Genomic DNA, 18,983 nt, shown 5'->3' with positions numbered 1-18,983 from the left:
ATATTTCTTTTCCAGAATAGGAAACTCAAGCTGAAACACTAATTTGTCCAAAATCACCTAGCTAATAAGTGAAAGTGTTAAAAGTCAAATTTGACAATCTGACTGCAGAAATTGTATTTTTAGCCTCTAAATTATGCACAAACATCTTCCACCAATTAAAACAAAACAAAACTCAATACAGTGATGTGTTTGTTTACATAACTGACTCTGTCCTTCTAAAGTTCTTAAATCCTTCGTGAGAAGCTGTGGCATTTTTTATATTTTTTTTGGTCTACTCTTATTTAACAACTAGTAGGAGCTCTATGTGGTTGAGTTTTCCTTTTTTAAAATGCAGGTATACTCAAAATTAAAAATAACTTTTATAACAAACACAGCCAACAAGAGATACATTATTTTTATTGTCCTTTTTTTCTATGTTAAAATGTAGAAACTAAAAGATGTTAAAACAATAAATAAATTTTTGTGCCTACTAATCACTAGACATTGTTTGGTTTTGATTGGCTCTACCACAATCAACCCATTTTCCAGAAGTAGGCAGTCTTAATCCTGTAGTAATTTTATACTGTGTTAGCTTTTAGGCACTCTGTTGATTCTTGGGTAATGTCAGGAGAGTGTGGTGTGTGAGCATGCATTAAATGCATTTATTATCTTTTCTCCCAATGCCTAAACTCTCCACTTTGAATCTTATATCTGAAATCATTTCATCTCCATTCCATTTAGTATAAGATTCCTCTCAAAATAGATTACTTATGAGTATGTATGAGTGTGTGTGTGTGTATATATCCAGATTTCATAGCAGAAAATTTTAAGTAGCACCTCACAATATGCTTTTTCTACCCTTGCTCCCCACATCCTACTTGTTAATAAGCAATTAATAAAGGCTAGAAGAATCTTCCTCTATCTTATGATTCCTTCTGTTTATAGCCACCATTGATTTTCCCATCCCACAAAACCAAATCTAATCTCCTCCTCCAGCCTCCCTATCAGTTTAAATACATTCATACTAACTTATTTAAACAGTCCTTGAATATAAGTCACTATTTGAAATGTTTTCAACAACAACAACAAAAAAAGAAACAAGACTTATTTTGGGGAAATACATGTTACCTTTCAGGGAATCATAGTTTATAAGTGATATAGCAGGGAAATTTTCTCTAAAAGCTTACTTTATCAGTCTCTTCAAGGAGGTTGATGACACGATTGAGGTCCATGGTCTTGAAAGCACCCTAAAAATACACACACCTCTTAGAATTTGGGTCATGAGAATCAAGAAATCACATCAAACACACTATTTTTATATGATATTGCTTGGCAACTTAAAAATATCTTATGATAAAAAGAGAGTGAGGGGAAGAGAATGATGGAGGGATGGGCAAAATGGGTGAAGGGAAGTGAGAGATATAGACTTCCATTTATGGAATGAATATCATAGGGATGAATACAAACAAAATAGGAAATATAGTCAATAGCATAGTGTCTGGTGATGGATGGGAGCTGCACTTGTGGTGAGTGCAGCCTAACTACAGATTTGTGGAATGACTATGTTGTATATCTGAAACTAATGTAACATTATATGTCAATTATATTTCAATTTACATAAAAGGGGAGAATGAAAGCTTATAAGAGTAAATAAATTTTGGAATTAAAAACAAAACATCTTGAATTCCAGTATTATATTATAATCTTACTATCTTTAATTTTATTAGTCCTGAAAGGCCCAAGAAAGCATCTGGAATAATAGCACTTGCATGCTTTGGAAAGTGAAATGATCTGGTACATAGTTATTACACATCCCAACCATGCAAATTACATTGAGTTTGCCTATGCAGATATACATAAGACTTGCTTCTAAACTATAGGTAGGAGGTTACCTTCCCAAACAAGTTATCCCCTCTCCTCAGTTGGTACCAGCATTCTTACAGTCATCCACATTAGAAAACAGGATGTTGGGGCTCCTGGGTGGCTCAGTCTGTTAAGCATCTGCTTCCAACTCAGACTCAGGTCGTGATCCTGGAGTCTGGGGATCCAGCCCCCTATGGGGAAATCCCTGCTCAGCAGGGAGTCTCTTTCTCCCTCCCCTACCATGCCCCTTGCTTGTATGCACTCTCTCAAATAAATGAATAGAATCTTAAAAAAAAAAAAAAAAAGAAAATGAAAACAGAATGTCCAAGCTCTATAGATTTTATATCTTAAATATTTCTTGAGCCCATGCCATCTTACTGATTTATTCAATTTTCATCTCTCACTGAGGAAGATTCTCTGTTGTTCTCCCTGCCTCTACTCTTACACACTTCAACATGGTCTTCTACTCTATGGTCTGGATAATAAAATTCCAATCTGAACATAACCCACCTAAATCATTCAATGACTCTCCCCATTAATGCCCTTCACCTCTCCTCTATTTTCATTTGTTGTGATAATCCTATTCCTCTCCTTTGTTAACTCCCACATGTGCTTCACAACTCAGCTCAAGTGTTGCCTCCCCAAGGGATAAAAAAGGATAGAACAAATGTCCTTCCTTTGTGCTCCCACAGCACCCTAAGTGCACACCCATTACAGTTCCCATCATAGTTCTAAAATGATTTGCATTTATCCCCCCCAACACACCCTGCCCCAAAATGCACCTGAAGACAAAGACCTTTTCTTTGGCATCCTCAGCACCAAAAACTGGGCCTGGCATATAAAGTTATTTGTAGATAAGTGAAGAAGGAAACAGAAGGTGCTATCGTCCCAAATTTAAGTACTTATACGAAAAAATTTTGAATATTATTTTCTCTTTGTTTACATGAATAAATGCATGTATTTTAATACTATTTTCTTTTTTTGTTTACATGTATAAATATGTAAGTTCACTTAGTGTTAACACCATTGTATTTTATGATTTTTAAATCTATAATACATACCTTCCCACATATCTACATAGATATCATCCCATTGCCACTTAAATCTAGAATTTCTTTTCCTTTCACAATCACAAACTCATATTCTAATCTCAGGCAACGTCTTTCAAAAACAATTTTCAGCTAGGTATTCTAATTTTAATTCTGTAGAATAGGTAACTGGGTGAGTTAATTTACTCAAAATGATTTTTACTTAAAAGATTAACAATAAAAATGATTAAATAAATGGTGATCTATACCTGGTATTATGGTTATCTTTAAAAACTTACATTTTACTGTTAACTTGTTTAAATGATTAAATTTACTGTTACCAAAAAATTCGATGAATACAATTTTGCTTTCCAAGATTTGGGGCTTTAACAGTGCCACCTCCCACTACCTCAGTTGTCTTCTTTTTTCCTCTTGGGTTCTCTGAGAAATATATATAGTGAGTTTTTATTTTCAGATTTTCTGCGATATTGGCTTTGCAGACTGGAAAGCATATTGAAATGAAAATTCAAAGCAAAATTTTCTTTTTTCCCATATTGTCAGAATTGTTCTCCCTAAATGAGCAGGTATAACTTTTATTTAAAAAGAGTAGTAAAGGTTAGAGCAAAGATTCCTCTTAGATTTCTGTTACATTATTACTTAATGCTACTCTGTGTTTTACTTGGTTGGCATGTATTATATTTTTAAGATTTCTCCTTCACTCCCTCCGTTAGTCTATTTCTTTTTCCACAAATACTTATAAGCAACTTCTATGTTTCAGAAACTGTGCTAGTATGGGGAACAACACTGTTCTGACCTCAAGCAGCTATCAGTCTGGCACGGAATAAAAGTAATACAGATAACATGCTACAAAATGCTCCACGAAGTCACAGGACAGCTTTCAGCAGAAGTAAGATGGAGAGGTAAGATGGAGTAGGATTTGTGAGAGAACTGAAGATTTGAGAGATGGAGATGGGGGATAGCATGTGTGAGGGCCTGGAGACAAGAGAAAATAAGGCATTGAGATGATGGAGAGAAGCAAACTAGGTTGGAAAAGACAGTGCAGGGAATAATGGCTACAAATGATGTTAATTAGGTAAGGAGAGGTCAAATTGATGTAAGGATAGAAACAAAGGCAAAAGAAAACTTAAATGTCCTTACTACTTACAGCCCATTCAAAAGTCCTCGAAACAGGCAGAGTGACATTCCTCTAGGGACTCAGTTGCCTCAATGTTAATACTTTGCTAAGGGCAAAAGACAATCTTAGCTCAACCCCCAGGATCCTGTAAGTTAACCTTAACATATAAGAATTCTTTTGCAGGGGCACCTGGGTAGCTTAGTGGGTTAAAGCCTCTGCCTTTGGCTTAGGTCGCGATCCCTGCCCAGCATCTGGCTCTCTGCTCAGCAGGGAGCCTGCTTCCCTTCCTCTCTCTCTGCCTACCTGTGATCTCTGTCTGTTAAATAAATAAATAAAGTCTTAAAAAAAAAAAAAAGAATTCTTTTGCAAACTTCCTTTCTCTCCCTCCTCTCCTTCCCTCCTAATATACACGTTGGCAATCATCCTCCAAGCATATGACCCACCAATATACATATGAAGATTCTCATGACTGAGTTTTTACTAAACAGTAATAAATGATTTTTTCCTAACAATAGCTAGTCCCCTCAGGATCCTGGAAACCTTGTTTCCAAAAATATCTGGGAGGCTAACACTATCCCTAACCCCCTCCCAACTTGAAAGTCTAGAATGGGCCACTTCTCATGACCCCAAAGCAGCTCTTTATGCACACGGTCCTGTCCCTGTGCTTTAATTAAACCCTTTCAGCACCAAAGATGTCTGAAGAATTCTTTCTTGGCCATCGGCTTTGAACCCTAACATCCTTCCTACATCAAAATCATGAATAACAATAATGATCATAACATGATGGCGATGTCTGTTTTTAGGTACAGTTGTAAGCACTTTACATGCATTTCCTAACTGAATTCTATGGGGTAGTTACTATTACCAACTCCATTTTATAGAAGGCCTTGTGTGTTATGTAAGGATCTTCAGAAGCTATTGAATGGTTTGAGAGACTATATGAACAGACAATGGTCAGACGACATATGTCAACAGAACTCTTGCCTACAATCTTTGCAGCAACCAAAGGGGGAGCAATTTGCTCAGGAAAGTCAAGATTTGGCCAATGACTCCCAGATTCCCTATTTTTTGCCACTCATATGCTATGTAGGACCAACCAGAAAAAGCCAAATATGCTTCCCAAATCAATCACATAGAATGCCCTGTTTGTAGTTAGCCCACCTCCAGCTTCCCCATGGCAACAACCTCCAACCAGAGCATACTAGAAGCGTTCTTTTTTTTTTTTTTTTTTAAACTACAAAGCTTCCCTGTCTGCCTTGGAGTCTCTGCCAAATTAAGTAATGCTGGCTGACTCTCTTTATATAGTAAACTCTGAATATTAAATAGTCTCTGCTTATTCTCATTAAGGTGGTCTTTGTTTATTTCCACAGGCTTTAATCAGAGGAGTGTAACAATAAGCAGGTAATTTAGTTTGCTGAGTAGAGACTGAACTGGAAATGTCTAAGATGAACTGGAAGGGAGATGGGAGACATCTGTAAAGGGCCTTGACTAAGGTACTGGCAACTGGATAGACAAAAGGGAATGGAATGAAGATCATCAAGGAGGTAGAATCTGTGGGAGCTAAGGAGTGATTTGATTTGGTGGGAGAGAGAAGAAAAGGTGATGATGACTCCTGAATTTGAGGAATCGAAGTAATGACACCCTTTGCTGAGACAGGAAAAGCTGAAGGAAGAGGCTTGTGTTGAGGCTGGAGATAAGTTAAACTGGGGGTAGAGATTTCCAAATCAGAAGCTTCAAGTAATAATTGGAAGAGTTTGGGTAAATGAGAGCACACAGCAGAGTGAAGCAAAAAAGGACATACAAAGGAAAGTATCAAAATAATTGTTGTTACCATCATAAGATAGTTACAGAGAATTGTAAAAACATTTAATAAAACCTTTTAAGATTAAAAGTTTAATACGCTGTTTTGAAGAAAATTAGAACTTCATTTACAGTTATAGGATGAACTTATTTTCCCATTTTACCAAAGGACAAGTCAAAGGGGGAGAAACCCTCATTTGATAAACAATTATAGGGAAAGGAATTAACATTTATTATGGCACTTTATACTTTATTTATACGTCTGCCACTTTATATCTTTTTTATGTATCTGGCACTCTCTCTCTCTCTCTTTCTTTCCTCCTTTCTCTCTCTCTCTCTCTCCCTTTTTCTCCTTTTCTCTCCATTCCTCTTCCTTTCTTCCTCCCTCCCTCCCTCCCCCTTTCTCTCTCTCTCTTTTTCTCTCTCTCCTACTAGGTAGGTTGCATGCTCAACGTGGGGCTTGAACTCATGACCCTGAGATCAAAAATCATATCCTCTACCAATGGAGCCAGCCAGGTACCATCTCCCCACCTTTTAAAAAAAAACAACAAAAAAACTTTATATCTTAATTAGCCCTCAGCTTTACCATAGAAACTTGGTATTATTATTATCCTGTTGGTGAAACTGGGGCCTTACTTATTAAGGTCACAAAGCTAGTAACTGGGCTAGCAGGTCTGTTTGATGCAGGAGTGCTGGTTCCTTGCACCTTAGTTCTATGCCTGACTTCTCAATTGAGCACAGAGGTTATTTCTAGCAATTACTCCAAAACCAGGTAGGCAAGTTTAATGACACAGTTCATGGTGGTATTACAGACAGTAACAGAATAGGACATTAAATAGAACATTGTGGAGGTTTTTAGAGGTAGAGCAAATTTGGGCAAGAAAGCTCAGCCATGATTCCTATGCAAGTCAAGTGATCACAATTTATTTATTCTATAAGTACTTTTTGAGTGCCTACACTGTGTCAGACATTGTTATAGATGCTACAGATACGGTATGGAATAAAACATACAAAATCTCCTGCTTTCATATAGAATAAAAGTATTTTGTTTTGGACAGTGAAGAAAACCATTAAGAAAACAAAAAGACAACCACTGAATAAGAAAATATATTTGCAAATGATGTATCTGATAAGGGGTTAATGTCCAAAAACAATAAAGGACCTATATAACTCAACACCAAAAAACCCCCAAACAATCCAATTTAAAAATGGGCAGAGGACCTAAACGATATTTTTCCAAAGAAAATATATAGATGGCCAACAGACACATGAAAACAACAACAACATTATTAATCATCAGGGAAATTAAAATCAAAATCACAGTGAGATATCACCTTATACCTGTCAGAGTGGCTAAAATAAAAAGGACAAGAAATAACAAGTGTTGGTGAGGATGTGGAGAAAAAGGAATCCTTGTACACTGTTGGTAGAGTTTAAATTGGTACAGCCACTATGGAAAACAATATGGTGGTTCCTTAAAAAGTAAAACTACCATAAAAAGTAAAACTACCATATGGTCAAATAAGACCATCCAATTCCAAAAGATATATGCACCCCTATGCTTATTGTAGCATTATTTACAGTAGCCAGGATACAAAGAAACTAAAATGTTCAATGATATATGAATAGGTAAAGAAATGTAGTATATACTACAATGGGATATTACACAGCCATGAAAAAGAATGAGATTGGGCCATTTGTGGCAACATGGGTGGACCTAGAGGGTATTATGCTAAATGAAATAAATCAAACTGAAAAGACAAATCCTATATGATTTCACTCATATGTGGAATCTAACAAAAAACAAATGAACAAAAAGCAGAATCAGACCTATAAATATAGGGAACAAACTGGTTGTCAAAGGGAAAGAGTGGTAGGGATAGGCAAAATGGGTGAAGGGCAGTAGGAGATACAGGCTTCCAGTTATAGAATGAGTAAGTCACAGGGGTGAGATGGACAGCACAGAGAATGTAGTCAATGATATTGTAACAGCACTATCTGATGATGATGGTAGCCACACATGTGCTGAGCATGGTATCATGTACAAACCTGTGAAATCATCGTGTTGTACAGTTGGAACCTGCTGGCCCAGTTAGTAGCTTTGTGACCATAACAAGCAAGACCCCAGTTTCAGCAACAGGATAATAAAACTAAGATTGTATGGTAAAGTTGAGGACTAATTAAGATATAAAGTTTTTTAAAAATTTCTACTCAGAGTCCTGGGGGAGAAGGGCACATAAGCATTAGGATGATTTCCTACACTTAAGGAACCCATATTCTGGGGGCAGAGACAAAATTTAGACAAATGAAACAGTTGCCAACATAACACAAGTGATAATTAGGGGAGAAATGGTGTGACTCAGACCTAAGACTATATTCATTTATGAGAGGATCTGTGAGAGTGAAGATTAATGGGAAGCGCTTTCTGTTGGGAGAGTACTTTATGTTGGAGAGGCAGGATCTGGAGGTAGTGTTAGATTTAAATTCAGAAAAAAAGGAGAGGGCATTCATTGAGTAAATAATATCACCTCTTGAGTACCAGGTATTGTGCTGGGTGTTACTGGGGAATCCTGGGAGATTATGGGATACACTATAGAAACAAACAAGCAAGAATTTGACCTTGTGCAGCACAGATCAGCACAGATCTGTTCAGATTTTGCATTGGGAATCCCTGAAAACACAACAGAATAGACTTGAGGCACTTTAGGATGGCAGAGACCTTGGCTATCATCTAGTTCAGTGGTTTTTGAGGCTAAAAGTCACTAGAGAGAGGTTTTTTAAAAAGTCCCAGACTCCACATTAGGGATTATGATTCAGTAGATATGAATTAGGGCCCAGCTATGTACAGTTTTTTGAACTCCTCAGACAACTGTGATGGTCACTCAGGTTTGGGGAATACTCATCTACCACGGGCTTGTTTTATAGAAAATGTAACAAAGACTAGAGAATTAAGTGGTTTGTTCAGTGTAATTATAGTTGGTGAGGTAAGCAATAAGAAGCTACTGTGGAATCGTAAAGAGGGGTGGGGCTCAGAGGGAGGAAGGAGGACGATCAAGTGTTATTTGTGGGAAACAGAAGAGAGGGAAGAGAGGGAGAGGTACTAAGATGTGACATTAATCCAAGATTGACTGAAACCTTGTAGTGATAGGAAAACAGATCAGGTAGCTCTTTTAGATTCCACTTCGTGTCCCTTGTGTTTTACCGCATAGTCTGACCCGCAGAGCAGGGTGGGAATTTCGTTTTATTGTTATTTTGTTTTATAATGTGAATCCGTATGAAACTACCTCCTGCATCTTTCCAGGTGTTAACTGTGAAGTTCTGTAGCACTAGTCATACCCTACTGCAGCTATAATACACTAAGCATTGTTACTTAGAGTGGGAAATGGTGTCTTCCAACCACTTGCAATGGCATCATAATCTGGAAACCTGTTAGAAAAGCAAGCAGAATCTTCTCAGGAAACAAACGGAGGTTGTTGGAGAGAGCGGGTGGAGGGCGTAGGAGGGATGGGGTGATTGGGTGAGGGACACTGGGGAGGGTATGTGCTATGCTGAGGAAAAAAAAAAAAGAAAGGCAGAATTCGGGGTTCCTCCCCAGCCCCACAGAATCATAACCTGCATTTTAATAAGATCCCCAGGCGTTCCAAATGCACATTAAAGTTTGAGAAGCACTGCTCTAAAGGGTTTCCAATTCTTTAGAATGAGAGCAACATTAAAATAAATAGGAAATAGGGGCACCTGGGTGGCTCAGTGGGTTAAAGCCTCTGCCTTTGGCTCAGGTCATGATCCTAGGGTCCTTGGATCGAGCCCTATATCAAGCTCTCTGCTCTGCGGGGAGCCTGCTTCCTCCTCTCTCTCTGCTTGCCCCTCTGCCTACTTGTGATCTCTGTCTGCCAAATAAATAAATAAAATCTATAAAAAAATAAATAGGAAATAGATAAAAGTAAACAATTTGTGATTTCAAGCATAGGATGGAGCTGGCTTAATGAACTGGGGTATACTCTCCAAAGCCACTTTTAGCTACCAGGATATACTGTCTCTCAAGTGTTCCAAGAGTTCTAAGAGTCTTTGCTCCACTGGTCTGAGGCAAAAGTCTAAAAGTTTATCATTTTAATGATGACAAAGACTGCTAGACCCTACCTGAGTAAAGAAACTGAGTAACTCTGTTAACTTCTCAGGGCCTTAGGGTCCTCATTTGTAAAAATAACCACAAACAAAACCCCAAAAAGCTGAATGATCATTTCTCTCAGCTCTAAAAAGTTTTAATTTATTTCATTTCTTTTGAGAGAAACTGCCTTCTTCTGCTCCAGTAATTTAAAAAATGTTAATGCTTCTACAAATAGTTATCAACAAGCTAGGAACTCTAATAGAAATCGATTTCTTCTGGATGACAATCCAAGGCTCTGGAAGGAGTGGTAACAATGAAAGCAGAGGAGAAAAGAAAGGCAAGGGAGAAAATACACATACACACAGGTTTACTTGTTTTGCTTTATATTGTGGGCTTTTTTGGCAATGGCTTGATAAAAGTATTTTCCATTTTTTTCTTTTTAACCCATACTAACCTACCTCATATAACCTTGCCACCTCCCCTGCCCTTGTGCTCTCCCCACCCTGCCCCCCACCACCTTTCTTACAAGGAGAGCCATCAGATACCAAATTCACCTACTTCTCAGCTGTGCTGTGTCTAGGAGACTGGTGGTAGAGTTGAGACCCCCTGCAACCTTGGAAGTGGAGACTTGCTGTCCCTCAAAGTCCTTCTTCCCGCCCGACTGGAATATTTCCACAAAACTGATTAGGTAAATTCCCCTAGCACCCGCTCCTCCTCATCAAAAGTGCTGTTGCTCCGGTTACTACAGTGTAAATATCAGACAGTACTCAGCTCGAACTTAATCCCAAAGAAGAGGTCCCCAATCAACTTGCCACTCCCAAAGAACTCTCCAAGGTTCCAGGATATGGACGTAGGAGACAGGGTTCCTGACGTAGCCTGAGACTAGCAACACCTCAAAAGGAATTCCCATAGTGAGGTGTGAGGTGTGAGGAGGCTGGGCAGGATTCCTCCACAGTATTCACGTTTTAGGGTTTGATCAATACTCTTTAGGGAGGAACAATGGGACCCTACTATGTTAACGACTTGGGAGTTTCCGAACACCTCGGCCACAAGTGGAGATCCAGCCGAAGGTTCCCAAGTGAAATATCTCAAAAGACCAACTAGGAAGAATTAATCTTGTATTCATAATAAAAGTAAACTCAAAACCAAATACAAATACAGTAAAATGTATAAAAATATATAAATTCTGCTCTCTCTCGACTCACTCCGATTCCATCACCAGCTTGCTATTTCAAATGAAAACGAGGCTAATTTCTAATTTTAACAGCGTTTTCCTCCTCTCTAGGTGCAGGTTTTAAAGTAGCAGCAAATTTAAACACCAGAAAATGTATGCCTTTATCAAGAACATCACTTGATAACAGGTATCTACATATAAGCAAAAAAAACAAAATGGTCATCAAATCCATCCCCTCCCCCCAACTAAAAACGTTTCCTTGCCTCCCAGGACATTCGCAGTCACACTTTTCCGAAGAAGAGCGGCAAAACCTCGCTTACACTGTTTAGACAGACGCTCCGGGAGAGGCTCGCGCCACAAGTCCCCAGACAGGTTGGCTGACGACAGCCAACCCCTCCTTTAGGCGGTGCAGTTCTCGGAGGAATCAGCTCCGCTCTTGGAACCTCGGTCCCGCGGGCTTCGATAGTTTCCACTCCGGCCCCCATTTCTGCTCTAGCTGCCCCCAGTCCTCGTCCCCGCCCCCAGATCGCACTTCCAAAGCACAGACACCCGCCCCTACCTGCGCTTCCTCGTCTTCCGTCAACACCCCTACCACCCGGATGTGGCGAGGGCTGCCGGACCTGATCTTGCCGTCGGGTTCCTGGACCTCCGCCATCGCGGCGGCCTCGGGCATCGACATCGCTGCCGCGGCGGAGTGAGGGATGGGAGGGAGGGTCCTTCGGTGCTACACTGTTTCCTTTAGCTGCAGGACCCAAAGAAGCCCCGCCACCGAAAAGGGAAGGCCGCCTGAGAGCCGCTAGAGGAGCGAAAAGCCCCGGTGGTCCGACAGTGGCCCCGGCCACCGCGAAGCGATTTGCCGCCGCAGCCCACCTGCTGACCTGGGCTCTAGCGGGCAGGCCGGTTGTTAACAAGCCAGCGCGTTGCTAGGGGCGGGGCCGGGGCTGCAGAAGCGCCGGCTCTTATGGAAGCCGGGAGAGCCAAACTACCCAAACCCCAGTAGCTGGGTTTGCTCGCGTTTGGGAAGGAGGCACGTAGGTACGTAGCCGTGTGCTGCCTTGGCGTTCTGTGTCTCAGTCTTGCTAGTTTGCGCGGGGCCTTCTTAAATCAGTAATGATGGATGGAGAGATGAGAGGTGGATGTCGGACACGAGAGTGTTGGGTGCTGGATACAAAGTGTTAGAAGCGGAGCAGTTTTTCTCATCGCAGAGAAGCGACCAGTGTCTCCCCGACATTCCCTGCCTTTTACCTCTTCTGTACTTTAGTGGCTCTACCAGACAGTCAAATAACGAACAAGGCACTGTACCCAGTGTTACAGGCTTTTGAGTCAAATCATGGACTCTAGAGCACCTTAACCCGCGGAAGCCCCACTTTTCCCATCTTTCCTCGTCAGTTTTTCTCTTTTCTTACCAATAGGAGTGTTGTGAGAGGATAGAATGATAATGGTAGTTTTATAAAGTCGTGTTTGGCATAAAATAATCACACAGGTAAAAGGGTCAGGATTATCATTATCTTTATTATTATCATACCTATCATACCCGGAGTTATCACACAAGAAGGATAGAGATTTTAACGGAAAGCTGCTCATGATAATAATCCGTATAACTTAATCACCCCCAAAACTGTGGCTTTGAAAACGTATCTTAAAATACTTTAAACCTTTTAATCTTTTTTTTTTTAGCCTTCAGAATCTCTTCAAGATTTAAATGTGTGTTTTTATATTGTCTAGAAAGTGTATGACCTTAAAAATTACATATAACAAACTACATGAAAATAAATTTCACTTCACCTCCCAGCATTTCTCTCATTTGTAAAATGAGCTGGTTGATGAGTGATTTCTAAGGTTCCTTAACGAGTTCAAACATTTGAAATTTGACTGAATGACGTTTCTGGGAATACAAATAAAAAGAAACAGAAAGGGGCGCCTGGGTGCCTCAGTCAGTTAAGCCTCTGCCTTTGGCTCAGGTCAGGATCCCAGGGTCCTGGGGTGGCGGCCTGCTGTGGGCTCCCTGCTCAGCGGGAAGCCTGCTTCTCCCTCTCCTGCCTCCCCTGCTTGTGTTCTCTCTCTCGCTGTCTCTCTCCCTGTCAAATAGATAAATAAAATCTTTAAAAAAAGAAACAAACAGAAAAACTAGATTGGGCATGGCAGTACTTGATGTAAATCATAGCCAAAGAAACCAACCTTTTTGGAAAGAATTAAGTGTTTCTAGTAACTGTTTCCTCACTTACCTTCATCATTCCACTTTTCTCATCTCCGGTTCCCTGAAACTGCCCTGAGGTCACCAACACTTGTGGTCAAAGTCTGGACACTTTCCTTTCCTCATCTTGCTGTACTTATCTTTAGTATTTTACCCTGTTGACCACTCTTCCCTTCTTCTAACTCCCTTGACTCAACTTGAGCATTCTTTTTTTTTCTTTTATCTTCACAGCTACTCATTGGTGTTTTTAGAGCTCCTCTCAGACCTTACACCTAGAGGTGGGTTCAGTATGTCTATGGTTGCTCTTACTCCAGGGGAGTGTAAAGGGTGTGTCAAGTGTATTAACATCAGCTAAATTGCTGTTGCGTATTCCATATCAAAAGGAGACAAGTCACTTGAATAAACACACTGGAATTCTGTGAGAATGGCACCCCAAACCAAGATAGTAGTAGAGAGCTGACAACTGGATGATTTGTTTATCCTTTGTGTGTTGAGCCTGGCATCTCAAGAGAAGGAAAGTTGAAGAGGAGGGACTGTGAAGAAAAATTTTCCACTTAAAGCAGGGTTTATCAACTGACTATTGTGTTTCAGCACAACAGGTGGAATCTGGTTAAGTGTCCATAAAACTCAGGGACTGGAAAGTCACACTCTCCTTATTGACTTAATTGCAAACACTTTCCTGACATATGAACACAAGGATTTTTATTTCAATTGTTTATGAACCTATATATTCATTCTGTCCTATATCCAGAACACCAGTTTCCAATGCTTAATTAGCATAACTCCCATGAGCTTTCCCTTTCTAGCACTTAAAAACTTAAAAACTCTTCTTCTCAGTGAAATTCTTCATAGAAATGGGTTCCCTTACCTGGGAAGTTAAAAGAGCCAACTTTTTCTTTTTTTTTTAACCTCTAAAGGTACTTGATTTACTCTGAGAATGAGAAGGGACTAGGTGAGAAGCAACCAGGATGAAAGTCCCAACACTCCACATTCAAGCCATCTTGACTGAATTATTTGTTTTTTTATGAAACTACCAAGTTTCTTCCTGCCTTACCTCTGGATATGTAGCACATGGGACTGTCTGCAGATGTCTAGCTCATTATGAAACTCAGCTCATGTGACTTTCGGGGGGAACCTTCTTCATATCCTCTGTTAGATGCCACTTTGTCATTCGGTTTTGTACTCACCACATAGTGGTATTATTGACTCACCTGCCCAGCCCCTTCCTACCAGCGACTTTTGAAAGCAAAGAGAATCTTTTATTCACATTTGCACTCCAAACCTTCAACGTAGTATCTAGAGTAGTGTTCCTCAAAATTTAGCATGTGTCAGAACCATCTGGAAAGCTAATTAAAACCAACTCCTGAGCCCCACCTTCTGAGTCAGCTTCAGTTAAGTCTGAGTGTGGTCCAAGGGTTTGCATGTGGAACAAGCTGCTGGGTGATGTTATGCTCCTGGTCTGGTGGATAGTACTCAATAAATATTCATTAAATTATAAATTATTTTAAAATTTGATTTGAAGCCAAATTAAAGCATTTCTTAAGCTACCTGGAGTAAGGTAAACATGAGTCCCTGTTCCTCAAGATCCTTGGGGTCCTTGAACTACCTACATAAGCATTACCTAGGTGCTTGCTAGGAATGCAAAAGTTCTGGCCCCAGGAGGGACCCAGTGAAGCAGAATCTCCATTTAAACTAGATTGTCAGGTGACTAGTATGCACATTAAAATTGAGAAGCACTTTTCGTGTGTGTGTGTGTGTGTGTGTGTGTGTGTGTTTTCATTAATATTATTTTGGAGTAGATTTTTTTAAAGATTTTTATCTATTTTATCTATTTTAATCTTTATCTATTTTAAGATTTATCTATTTGACAGACAGAGGGGATGTCAAGTGTGAGTGGGGATTAGAGGGAGAGGGAGAAGCAGATTCCCCACTGAGCAGGGAGCCCTTCATGGGGCTCAGTTCCAGGACCCCGAGATCATGACCCAAACCAAAGGCAGATGCCCAATGACTAAGACACACAGGTACTCCTATTTTGGAGTAGTTGTAACAATCTCCATAAAACTGCCTTTCACAGAATATTCCATCTGTGTATTTTCCATGTCCTTTGTTTTCTTACTTATGATGATATTGGGTGGATTTGTTTTTCTTTTTGTTAAGTGTACCAATTAAGCTTTTAAAAAGCTTTTAAGTGGGGGCACCTGGGCGGCTCAGTTGGTTAAGTGACTCTTGGTCTCACCTCACGTCATGATCTTGTGGATGTGGGATCAAGACCCACATCAGGCTTTGTGCTACTGGGGAATCTGCTTCAGATTTTCTTTCCCTCTTCCTTTCCTGCTCTTCTCTCTCTCCCTCTCTCAGATTCTCTCTTCCTTTTTCTTTCCCTCCCTCCCTCCCTCTCTCTCTCTCTCAAATGAATAAAGTCTTTTTAAAAAAAGTCTTAAGTATTTAAATTAGGTAGTGAATTTAAGTTTAATCATTATTCATGGAACATTCTTTAATACAGATTTCTGAAGGCTGTAAGTCAAGGGCACAGGACATTTTCCAGACACCAGAACACAAAAGGATGTAAAGGTAAAATGACTAACTATTGAAATGGTAAAAAGATAATAGTAAAGAAACATATGAGAAGTAATAGAAATGCTTCACTCTGATAGCAATTTTGCAGAATTTAACATCTCTGTTAAGGTTACAAGTTGCAATCTCTTTAAAGCAGTAGATTAAATGTTTTAATGATATATTGAGCTATGTACATTTTCTACTTTTTATTTTATTGAAATTCAGTTAGCCAATGTATAGTACATCATGAGTTCCAGATTTTTTACTTTTAAAATAAGTGTATTTTTAACATAAATAAATGTAATATTAAGAAATAACACTGTCCTTCTGATATTTTTTCTGATGCTTGTTTGCACACTGCCTAATTAACAATGTTTAGTAAAATTATAATTATGCATTAGTACAACTTAAGGATGTTTCTATTAAGTATTTTAGATTACATATGAATTTGGTAGTCTCTAAACTAATGCCAGATGTTCCAAATGTTCAAGCAAATGTTATTCCTTTGTGAGTCAGTGTAATCTATTTTAAACAGAGAATTTTTATAGCACATAAGAAAATGTAATTAGAGTATAGTCTTAGTACGTTAGCTTCAGGGGAATTATGTAACAGAAAGAAAATATATAAAGCTGGAATTTCATCTACTTTAGTATTTAAAAAAAATCTTTCAGTTTCATTGTTACAGAAACAAAGCCTAAGAGAGAAACAAAAGTAATTACTTTTTTCCAACAGAACCATTAGTTCAAATTTAACCTTAAGAAATACATGGAACAGAAAAAAAAAAAAAAAAAAAGAAATACATGGAACAGAAAACAAAAGTGAAAGAATAGCCACCTCTGAAGTCAATGGTCCTAATCCAAATTGCAAATGATTTTTAAATAGGAATGTGGAGGAGCTGTTCATGCTTAATGGAGAAACTAAATCAATGGTAATATGTAAATGAAATGAATTTATGGAGCAATTCTTACCTGACCAAAGCTTCAGTCCCATGACATAGGAATATTCTATGAAATGAAAATGCTCTCAAGCTTTTAAAACTAAAAACTACTGTATTTACATGTTGGGAGGTTATGGGTAGTACCCCCAGGATAGAACCATCTTTATGGTGGAGCAGGATTAATCAGATAAGTTTATTACAATTACATTAATTATTCAAGGTCTCTAACAGACTTGACTTGCTCTGATTCCATAGGCTCTACAATAATTTACTAGGGCTGCCAAAATAAATACCGCAGACTAGGTGTCTTACACAATAGAAATTTTATTTCCTCACAATCTGGAGGCTAGAAGTCCATGATTAAGGTGTCCAAGATTAGTTTCATTCTTGAGGCTACTCTTCTTGGCTTGTAGATGGCCATTTTCTCCTTTTGTCATAATATGGTCTTCCCTCTGTGTCTTCATCTCCTCTTCTTTTAAGGACACCAGTCATCCTTGGATTGGGGCCCACCCATACCCACATTTTAACTTGATTATATCTTTAAAGGCTCTTTACATTAAAATGAATTTTAGGGAGCTATAATTCAGTCCATTAACAGATCCTAACATACTTTGGGCTATACTATAAATTCTTATAAAGAACAAATGAAACAACAGAATATGCTTAGTTAAGGCAATACTGGAATTCTTACCTATAGGACATTGATGATTTCTCACAACAGTGATCAATGGCTATTCTGACTTAACAGTCACTGTACATTTGATCAACGTGAATCTGCCCTTGGGAGATGGATCCACTCTGAGCTCTTAAGCAGTTTGAATTTCAAGCTGCAGGGCCTGACTTTGTCAAAATCATCATTTATGTCATGTTTCATTTTCTAATTGAAGAATCCACTACCAATGTTCATTTGCCAGCCTCGTTTCCCTAGCGCCTACCATAAACAAATGACAAACACTTACCTGCTGCCACTTTATTGGGTGGCACTCTCTCTAGCCGGTCGGGAGGAGATAGAAGTTGAGGCAGGCAAATATAGCTGTTACTGAGCTGGTGATAGCTTTAGAACCAATGAAGTTTAATTAACTGCTTAGTCTTTTATGATATTTTTGTGAAGGCCTTAAGAATTGCCGCAGTAAGGAATAGCTTATCTGGGGAAAGAGAAGGGAGAATTTATCCACAAGCTCCCTCTTGGGCTATATCTCTTTGGTCAAAGATCAGGTTGCTGGATTTAGCAAAAACAAACAAAGTCCCATGCAATATTTGTAATAGAATTACTTAAAAAATTCATTGTTTGTCTGCATTTCAAATTAACCAAGTGTCCTGTAGTTTACTTGGCAACCCTACTCTCAGAACATTAACAACTATGCATTTTCTGGCAGCTATGGGGGAAACCAGGGCTTCCCCAGATCCCAGGCATCAGTGTCAGTTTCTCCTTAAGATGGTGTGGCGACGGTGGTGATGGTGGCCAGGAGGTAAGGCAAGAGGTAGAGACAATGATGGGGGGGGGGTGTGTGGGCAGGAGGATGCAGGCACAACTGCATGAATGTAGGGCGATAAGAACAGAATTTTCTCTAAAGATGAGTCAACATTCATTATCTCAGTATCTGTAGAACTATCCTGCATTAGACACTGGGAATACATTAGCTATCAGGGAGCTTACAAAACATAGCTTGACTATTATGTTGAGCCCGGGTTTAAAGATGCTTAATGAATGCTAGTAAAATGAAATAAACTTTTTTTTTTTTTAAAGATTTATTTATTTGACAGAGAGAGAGAGAGATCACAAGTAGGCAGAGAGGCAGGCAGAGAGAGGGAGGAAGGGAAGCAGGCTCCCTGCTGAGCAGATAGCCCGATGTGGGACTCGATCCCAGGACCCTGAGATCATGACCTGAGCCGAAGGCAGCGGCTTAACCCACTGAGCCACCCAGGTGCCCCTGAAATAAACTTTTTTAAAGGTATTATTTTTAAGTAATCTCTGCAACCAATGTGGGGTCAAGCTCATAATCCCAAGATCAAGAGTTGCATGTTCCACGGACTAACCAGCCAGGGGCCCCTGAAATAATTTTTAAAATACCACCTCATTAGGTGGATATTTTCCTAAATGACTACCTTCGTAAAAACAAACAAACAGGGGCACCTGGGTGGCTCAGAGGGTTAAGCCTCTGCCTTCGGCTCAGGTCATGATCTCAGGCTCTTGGGATGGAGCCCCACACAG

At 39.4% G+C, this 18,983-nt stretch overlaps 1 protein-coding gene and 1 long non-coding RNA gene across 2 annotated transcripts in view; one reads left to right on the top strand and one right to left on the bottom strand.

Moving 5' to 3' along the window:
• The window catches only part of CFAP69 (cilia and flagella associated protein 69), a 52,462-nt gene extending 40,481 nt beyond the window's left edge, over nt 1-11,981 (bottom strand). Inside the window, exons 1-2 of the mRNA XM_044245982.1 lie at nt 11,644-11,981; nt 1,167-1,226 (exon numbers count right to left, since the gene is read on the bottom strand). Coding sequence (XP_044101917.1) covers nt 1,167-1,226; nt 11,644-11,763 — 180 coding nt within the window. The 5' untranslated portion in view covers nt 11,764-11,981. The remainder of the gene's footprint in view (nt 1-1,166; nt 1,227-11,643) is intronic.
• A 119-nt stretch (nt 11,982-12,100) lies between these two features.
• Nucleotides 12,101-18,549, top strand: LOC122904795. The gene is made up of 3 exons (XR_006384262.1): nt 12,101-12,119; nt 15,782-15,849; nt 18,148-18,549. It is a non-coding gene; the product is annotated as an uncharacterized LOC122904795 (long non-coding RNA).
• The last annotated feature ends 434 nt before the right edge of the window (nt 18,550-18,983 follow it).

This window comes from Neovison vison, chromosome 4 (assembly GCF_020171115.1).
Source record: "Neovison vison isolate M4711 chromosome 4, ASM_NN_V1, whole genome shotgun sequence".
In the NCBI taxonomy this organism is placed as follows: Eukaryota; Metazoa; Chordata; class Mammalia; order Carnivora; family Mustelidae; genus Neogale; species Neogale vison.
The sequence above is the reverse complement of the archived record's forward strand: the minus strand, read 5'-3'. Positions and strand labels throughout refer to the sequence as shown.